We start from the raw sequence: 9,277 nt of genomic DNA on the forward strand, positions 1-9,277 counted from the left end.
AATATACATAACAAAACAAATCCTTATCATTCCTGGACAGCAGGAATACAATCATATTATAAATTATACATAAATATCTGAGAATCTCTGAAAAAAACAAACCTCACCCACTCACTGAGAATATCAGCGTGAAACAACTTGCATTCATATGGTGTTTACTGCATACTTAATGAAGAGTAAACCACAGGAAAGAATCAACGACCAACCGTGAACAACTGCACACATTCAGATGTAAATAAATCTCAGTATTATTGCATTAAATGTACTGTGCTCGTAAACAGGCAGTTATTCCAAACAGTTATCCTCTGTTGGAAGCAGATGTGCATCCTTTAAAGACACCTGTGCTGTGCTATTTGGTAGAACCGAATGCTGCATAAACTGGTGGGAATAAACACACTCTTTCTCGGGTGCAAATCACCTTTAGCTCAGGAGCCCTTAAAGTTTCCTGTGGTAGATCAGGTACACATTCTTAATCTAAGGCAACACATGACCAGCAGGGGGAGAACACATCAAATCCAGTTTAAAGTGCAATCTGGATGTGCAGATTAAACCAATGTAATACTTCAGTAATATTCCAGGCAATAATCCTGGCAGAGCTACAGGCCCTGGGAAAAACTAAGGCTGCCAGTCATCTGTGCACGGAATACTATTCTAATCCCAGGCCCCATTTTGTTCACCTCTTTCCTCACCTCTATAAGGCCAGTCTTCTTTAATAGTGTAATGCACACTCGCATTTGCATAGCACAGTGCCAAGATGTGCAGAGGCAGGTTTCAGAGGCATTGCTGGTAGCAGCACCTCACATCCATGTGGTTTATATGAGGCTTTAGATTGGATCCCTATTGAGAGAGAGAGAGCATTAATCGCAGCCAGACCCCCCAAACCTCCCTCTGCCCACAGTGCCACTGCTGCACCCCAGGCAGGCGAATCACACACTGTTGGCTCACAAGAACAGCGAGGGTCTGAAGAGGTGATGCCGCACTGCCCTTCTGAAGAAGAAAATGGCAAAACTGATGCATATGCACAGGATATTGCAGCCAATTACAGCCTATCAGTCCAAGAAAAAGAACCAGTCACAGTACATAGGCCAGGAGAAAGGGCCAGTTGATGAGCCTAGTAGTCCTGGAAAAAAAAGCAAATCACAGTGTAATAACCAGGAACATGAGCCAGTCACAGTCACACAGGTGAAGGACAGAAGAACAATCCAATCAGCCACAGAAAGACTGGGCAGATTCTGCCAATCACCATTCTGCAGAGATATCTTTTCAGCACAAGTCACAGGCCATGTGTATGGTGTGGATATGTGTATGTGTATGTCTTTGTACATGTGTTTGAATGGTGTGGACACAAGGTGGGAAAGTCCTCCTTCAAAGGTGACAGTGATACGTGAACAGAACCATACCATTGTCCCATCCCATGGAATCTCATGAAATGATGGGGCTTGGTCCTACATTCATGTACTCTGTATTCATTTGCAGTAACAAATCTTTCATCTGACTGCTGACAGGCCAGTTATGTGACTCACTCAGCAATCATTAGCCAGTGCCTGCTAACACTCAGTTACAATTGACTTACATTTCCTTGCAGTCTGAGGTGATTGAATCTTGAGGCACTCATTGGTGGTTAGCCAGCAACTTGTCCAGATTGTCCATCCACTCCTGTGACATCTGGCTCTTCAGCAGTGAGTCCATGAAATCACTCTCCTCAGGAAAGCTGGGTAACCTGCCCCCGGATTGGCCGCTGTATTCAAACGAAAGGTCCCGATTGGCTGTCCTGCTTACCTGATAGCCCTGGTTACACTGCAGGATGGGACAGCTGTCTACCTCTTTGCTCTGGCCATGAGTGAAATGGCTGAAGTCCCCTGGCTGCCTCTGGGACGGCTGCTGGGACAGGGGAGGTTGGAGAGGTGAGAACGGCCTCGCTCTGTGCTGAGTGGGTGAGACCATAATATGGGCAGAGCTCTTGGTGGCCAGGTGCTGGCTGCTGTTGATGGCAGGCTGGGTGCAGGGGGTGCTGTTGGGCATTTTAAACAGGTGAGCCTGCTTGTGGAAGACAGGGTTATTATTGCTGAGTCCTGGAAGGCCTCCTTCTCCAGGCAACACCTGCATGCTCTGCTTCCATGGCTGGCACGGGTGCTGTGGCGGAACCAACTGATTCTGTCCAAAGGCAGCCGCCATGCTGCCATTGAAGTGCTGCTGCAGGGGGGCAGGGCCAGCAGGGGGCCTCTGCAGGGGAGCCGAGCCAACAAGGGGCCTTTGCAAAGGGGCAGAGCTGACCGGGGGACACTGCAAGGGGGTGGATCTGATTGGGTGTGGCTGTGAGGACTGAGATCGCACTGTGTGAAGGCCCGGGCCCAGGCTGTTGCAGGACTGAAGTACCATATCTGCATGGCTTGGCACACGCCCTACAGTCTGCCCCACCCTCATTTCCATCATGCTTTGTGCCTGAGAGAACATGCGCTGCCCCCCTGTGGCCAAACCTTCAGGCCTGCCCATAGGTGCCATGCCCTGGCAGGAACCTACAGAACGGACAGGGAACAAGAGGAGATGAGTGTACAGCGGTGATGAGTTTAACAACATTATGACAGTGTAGCAATGATTATTGTAAAATAGTGAAGAGCATGTAGCAGGAGTTTGTGTAAAGGAGTGATTAGTATGCAGCAGGGATTCATGTAAAGGAGTGATTACTGTACAGTGGGAATAAGTGTAAAAGAATGATCAGTGTGCAGCAGGGATCAGTGTTAAGGTTGACAAGAGTGAGGTAGGGATAGGTGTAAAGTTGTATAAGTGTAAAGGTTGAAAAGCATAAAAGGGTCACATGGTAACCTGTAAAATGGTTAAGAGGGTTCTGAGGGGTCTGTTGGCTCTGGTATGGAGGGGGTTGGCGAGTCAGGTGTCTCTGCAGCTGCTGCTCCTGCTGCTTCTCCTTCAAGAAACAAGTCAAAATAAACTCTCCAATTTCATCACCCACACTCATGGATAAAAACAGTTCCATCTACAGTAGAGTCCCACACAAAGCTTACCTGTTGCATGAGGAGCTTTTGCCTTTGGCTGATGAGGAATCGCTCCATTACCTGATTCTGTGGTGGCTTTAGGTGGACCCTGTTGGTATGGTTACCAGCCGTGGTGGAAGTGGAGGGCTGACCTGAGACGGGAGGTGTGGGCAGGGTCGAACTCTGCTCCTGCTGAAGTGATTGGGTGTTACATAACAGCACTGTTCTGCCACACTGGAGAGCCACACTATACAAATATACCGTTCACTTCAGCAAAATAAAATATGCAAATCACACATATCACTTTCAAACTGATGTAAAATTGTAGTTAATACTGGAGCTAGAATAATCCTCAGAAATATCAAATTAGCCCAATTCATTACAAAGCAATGATATAAGCAATAATTTTCAAACAATATTTCAACCAATAACCTGCCTGATTCACCAATAAGACAGTCTCTTCCAATCACACTGTCTTAGCCAATCAGATCAGACTGTAATGTGGGGTGGGGGACAGACAGCAGAGTTGGATGCCTGTGTAGGGGGGGGGGGGGTGGAAACTCACCTGGGGGTGGGGCAGGTGCGGAGGGAATGGCTGCCTCTCTCCCTGCCTCCTTGACTGCTGTTGGAGCAGGTACAGGAGGGCCTCCCTCTGTTCAGGGGGAGGTCTCTGTGGCGCTGGGGCCTGCTCATAGTGGCACAGGGGTTTGGTATTCCTGTAGTCTAGTGCAGGGCCCACACTGCCCCCCGCGGGATGGCTTGGCAGGCTGGAGTGGCCGCTGTTGGGGAGGACCTCGCTGGCACCCCTTTTTGAAGAGCCGCTGCTTGGCTGGACAGATGCAGGCGGCTGATTCGTACTGGGGAAGTCCTGCAGGTAGGAGGAGGGTTCAGCGGGCTGATTCGGGCTGTAGGTCCCACCCAGTGTGTTTTGGGAGGAGGTCGTCTGCGGCCATGAAGGCTGTAGGGCATGCGCATGGGGTTTCACAGGCTGCTCGTGACGCTGCATCAACTGTGGATTCTGCTGTTCTTCCGGAGCCAGCTGCTGTGCAGGACAGGGGTCTGTGGAGGAGGGCAGAGGGAGGAGGCGCTGCTGGGGCAGGGGCTGGGGGTGGGGTGGAGGATAGGGCTTAGGGCCATGTTTTGGGGGGTCAGTAGGACCGGCACTGATGTTCAAAGGGGGTCTGCAGGAGGTGGCTTTTCCCTGAGCACAGCTGGGTGAGGGATCCTGGTCCACAGTGGCCCAGCTTGAATGGATGTCCCCCTTGACGCTGAGGGGGTCTGTGGGCAGGGGAGCCTGAGGGTTGTGGGCAGAGAGCTCGGGGTCCTTGCGGTCCTCAAACCCCTCAATGAAGATGTCCATGTCATCCAGCTCCTCCATCAACTCCTTCCACTCCTGCTCGTTCAAGTTGAGGTCAGGGAGCAGGTTGTTGTTCATCATACAGCCACCAGAGGGCAGCATGCAGGGTAGGATATCTTCTACTGGCTCCTGCTTCAGATCCTGGGTCATATTAAGACCAGTTTCCCAGTGTTCCTTGTTGCCATTCTCATCTGGGACCAGGGAGGAGTCCCCATGGGGTGCAGGTGTGCCCCGGGGCCACATGTGCTTGCTATCCAGAGGGGACTGGAGAGCACTGGAGCCCCCCTTCACTTCTGCATCCATGTCATCCTCCACACATGGCTTCTGGGAGAGAGAGAATCCATTCCTGACAGCATTGGGCTGGTCTCCATTCAGAAGAGATACTGTGCTCTCTAGTTTTCTCTTCACAGTCTCCTGTAGCTGTGGATCACAGTGATTACAGTCAGCACAGGGATAACCTGGCACTGATAAACTGTAATAATTACAGCAGCTGTTCAAAGCACAACCTGTACAATGTGTGCAACTCCATATACATGTTTTCTGGGAAAGTGTTGAGGTAATTTGCTCCCTTTTAATGTTTTTATACACTAATCACAGTTATTATCATATTAATCATGATTAATGTTATATTAACCACAGTTATTGACATATTAACTCAAGTTATTGATATCAGCCATTTACTCTATCTCTACTATGCATGTGGATGTCTGGAAGTGTATAAGAGAACCAGACAATCCAATCTGTTAGCCTTAAACAAACAATGTATGCATGTATGTATGTATATATATATCCTATTATACTTTGTGTGCATGTGAGCAGAAACTAAAAAGAAGGGTCAGAAGTGTACAGGAGACTGTGGGAAGGTATGCAGCTGTGAGATACAGTATCTCGAAGTAGAACCGAGAGAGAGTAGAGAAGAGAACAATTCTACATGTGTGCCATAAGTTACAAAGTAAGGCCTGTGGTTGGGGAGAAAAATGGGAGTTAAACACTGTCCGGACACTGCCCAGAAGGTATCTGTAAGAGTGTCTGCTTAGTGCCTTATGTTTTTTCAGATACTCTCCCTGATGCTGCCGAGTGTGCATCTATGATACTGTCTCCTGCAGATCTGCGATAAAAGTTTTTGGCCTCTGTCATTATTGTGTAGTGTTGTGTTCCGTCTGCCTGATTTTTGAACCCGCTGTGATTTATTAAACTGGCATTGATTTTAATGATGAATTAGAAGAGGGGGGACAGGATGAAATTTTCTCCTACAAATGTTTGGATTTACATTTCCATTTTGTCATTTAGCAGATGTTCTTAGCTAGAACAACTTCCAATGTGCAAATAAAAAGTGCATTACACAGAACAGCATGAAATGTTACATTGTTTTAACACACTGATCAAAGACAATAAGACACCGCAGGGGGCAAAAGAACAGGAATGCCTCAGCGCTGGTCTCTCTGTCATCACTGTTGGTGATGACAAAGGACAATATCAACACCGGATTTATATGTCAACAACAAACAGCATGAACACTAATCTCATATAAAGCTCATATAAATCTCATATCTCATATAAAGCTACTACAAAACTAAATTAAGATGGGAGCAATGTTTAAAACAGCAACAAACTGCAAGTGCTGACATGGCACTGAGGGATCTCCTGCAAATCTCCTCAGTTTTTCACACCACCTTACTTCACAATGACCGCATAGTAAAATAAGTTAATGACCACCGAACAATGTTTAAAGGAGCACTTACCGCTATCAGAGTGCTGTTTCTGCTCTCTCCAGCTCCGCTGTCCGGGAGGTCGGAGTTACTGCCCACGGATCCGCCTCCTCTCTGCACTACCTGGACGGACCCCGGCAGCGGCTGCCTGTGCTTGCTTGTCCGTTTGGCCTTGGTTTGCAAGCAGCGCTGGTGTAAAGCGAGAGTTTGCTGCCGCTCGACTTCCAGCCGCTCCGTCGCCGTACTGTTGAAGCGGCTCTCGCAGCTGCTGTGGTGCCGCCTGATGAGTTCGAGCCGCCGACGCAGCCGCTCCATTACCGCGCTGTGTCGCGGCACAACAAAATCCGCCATCGCAAACGGACAGGCTAAAGAATCAGTGAAGTCACCACGTGATTGTTAAATGTATGTGAAAGTCATTCGAAGATGTGGCCTCTCACCGTGGGCGTTCTATATCATTTCCTTCTGAAACACACCAATATGCAATATCCGTCTTTTCGTGCTCATTTTACATAAACCTGTGGCACTGGAGAAGGCATACTCACAATCAAAATCCGTGCCTTCTTTGAGCATACCAGGACAAGGTTGGGGGAACCAAACTGTGATACCATCTCATGCTTTCGACATATTCAGACATATACAAATAACACTTATAAAATTCTGACGAGCACAACTAGCCAAAAACTGTGATGTCACGGGATTTTCTTTCAGGCCACTTTGCCAGTCCATGGTCAATCAGATGTGTTCAGTACTGGAGCATTGTAAAGACTTCCTCATACCATTACGCTACACGAGCTTAGTATTTCATATCGCTTAGCAGTCATCTTTTGCGCTGACATAATTTCATTTAATTCCAACTCGCAGCGTGACTCTACAACATGCTGGCTGATTATCTAACTAGCTCTGTCTAACCTGTCCTGAAAACAAGAAACACAAAACATGGTTGAAAGTTAGCTGCCAAGCCAGGTTAAATATTAGGCACGAGTTGTGTTGAATAATTATGTATCTGATTCTCATTTCTTCACAAACAGTAACAAAGCTACACGTGGAACGCAAATGACAGTTTCAATCTCGTATAGTATGGCTACAGCTACTAAAACCTACCTAAAAATAAACTTCAGGTAATTGTAACATATTATTGGACTCACTCTCTAAGTAAGAGCCATCGATTTACTTGATGATTTCGAGGTAAGAGCATTTATCCGTTTGTTTCCCAAACCGACCGCTTTAATTTACACACAAAGTAACTTTTCACAACAAGGGTTAATCGTTGTATTTCTTCCTTACACAGAGAGGTGTCTAGCTACCACAACAACGCTTAACCTTTTTGTAGTTCAGTGTAGCAAGCTGCCCGTAAACATACCCACCGACCTCGAGCCAGGACAGTTTTAAAAAGTATTTGATATGTAGTACAACGGTGCGGAGTAGAACGAACAATGCTCGTTTTAAACACCCTGAGTGTTACTCACTGCTCTACATTGCCTATGCTGACTGTCATTAATACCGCCATCTTGGAACAAGTTTTTACAGTTTCTCACTTCTTGCATCATACTACGTCACGACAGCGGTCCTTTCTATTGATTGACAGGACCAGCAAGCAATCACATGCCAGATTCTCACTTGTGCATTTAGAAATCAACCATCTTCCATCCAGTTCCTAAACCTCTACACTGTGCATATACGAAATAATTCTTCCTCAGAACGGTCTGCGTCAGATCACAACATAGCCACTGGGTTGTATATACAGCATGCAACCCAGTGGCTATGTTGTGTAAATATCTCTATGTTGGGAATGCATGTCTGTTCCAAGTATTGAACACACAGAGCACCACAGGCACAGTGGACATAGTCACTACTGTTGTGGAGTGTGAGGTCAGTATCCACATTGGTTAATAAGTGTCATAATCACTGGGAAAGAGTCTAAATATATTACACTAAAGCCCTTACTGGCTTATCCGTAGAGCTGTTAAAGTTTGCCTAAAGTTTTTTTTTTTTTTTTTTTTTTTTTTTTTTTTTTTTTTTTAGTAGTACCATCTTAAAATATACATACTAGCTGCTGCCAAGTACAGAATGAAATTAAGGAGAATAATGTCTGTCTTGAGAAATACATATTTAAAAACATAATTTCTGTGGAACGGTGGTTTGTCAGTCTGCTCTCCTGCTTTTGTAGAAAGCGAGCCTTCCACAGGTAACTTCTCTTACATGTGATTTCCACCATCAGTGTAATGAGATCAGTCCTTGTTGCAGTCACAGATCTCTACAATGACTAATATCAGTGATATGGACACAGTGTGGGCATGTCTCTGTGTAGTGTGGGTGCACATTGCCTACATGCATATTCAGCCTCAGAATGTCCCCTTTTAACAGCTGCACCAAATGCGCTCAGGCTCATTCAGTAAGGAGCTTTTTGCATTCCAGACATTCCTCCTGCATAGCCCAGACAGCAACATTTGTTACCGTATGCGGTTGGAGAGATTGTCAGTTCTATCTCCTCTACCTTTTACCCATTGGGAATATTTACAATTGACATAGTATCCATTTACACGTCTTGATATTGACAGAAGGGATTTGCATTCAGTGCTTTGCTCAAGGGTACAACTGCAGCGTTCTACCTCGAACTCGAGCCTGCAAAACTCACCCCTCCCTAACAGCCATGCCGCTGTGCTTCCCTAGTATGGCTGCAGCTTTAAGGAGCTCTAGTGGAATGAAACCACCACATCTGCACACTGTGGTCATTGCAAATCTCTTTTAATTGGCTGAGGATTAGGTCAGGTGACCTTCGTCAGAGCATCATGCAGGTGATGTGTACATATACGTTACCTAGAAGAAGAGGTAAACCTCACCTGTGCACCACCAGTAGAGAAGCAAGTGTAGGGAAGTGGCAAGTGGAGCTCTGTCAAGGTATCCAAGTATACAAGTTCACACAACACTATATCAATGTGCAAAGTGTAGGTATGATGACAATATCATCAAATAGCGCAAAATCAAGTGTATAAACCTGTTTAGAGTGGTACATGAATTTTGGACTGGAATTTCTTTCCTTAGTATGCCTGCATATATTTATTTTTTGGAGAATATCTTTTCTTTTAGGCACCTGTGCAAAGTTTGGTTGGACCTGTAGACATTTTCCCACCTTCAAGGAGCTCTGAAATAAATGTTTGGAGAGGTTGTGAACCCTGAAATGCATAGTGGAGCAGAAGCTCTGGAACGAATGTTTGGTGAGG

The 9,277-nt window shown here is 46.3% G+C and overlaps 1 protein-coding gene across 5 annotated transcripts; it reads right to left on the reverse strand.

Moving 5' to 3' along the window:
- Positions 1 to 6,854, reverse strand: LOC118773969 (mastermind-like protein 1). Of its 5 annotated transcripts, none has more exons than XM_036523023.1 (6): positions 6,599 to 6,854; positions 6,090 to 6,518; positions 3,556 to 4,767; positions 3,021 to 3,182; positions 2,824 to 2,923; positions 1 to 2,516 (listed from the first exon to the last, which is right to left on the reverse strand). In XM_036523023.1, exons 2-6 carry the CDS (start codon positions 6,405 to 6,407, stop codon positions 1,612 to 1,614), a joined length of 2,697 nt encoding a protein of 898 aa, XP_036378916.1. In that variant the 5' UTR covers positions 6,408 to 6,518; positions 6,599 to 6,854; the 3' UTR covers positions 1 to 1,611. The 5 variants fall into 5 exon arrangements, with proteins under 5 accessions (XP_036378916.1, XP_036378915.1, XP_036378918.1 ...); XM_036523022.1 differs by having other exon boundaries at positions 1 to 837; positions 1,574 to 2,516; positions 6,090 to 6,854; XM_036523025.1 differs by having other exon boundaries at positions 3,021 to 3,179; positions 6,090 to 6,854.
- Positions 6,855 to 9,277: the final 2,423 nt, after the last annotated feature.

The sequence above is a fragment of the Megalops cyprinoides genome, chromosome 3 (genome assembly GCF_013368585.1).
Source record: "Megalops cyprinoides isolate fMegCyp1 chromosome 3, fMegCyp1.pri, whole genome shotgun sequence".
NCBI lineage: Eukaryota > Metazoa > Chordata > Actinopteri > Elopiformes > Megalopidae > Megalops > Megalops cyprinoides.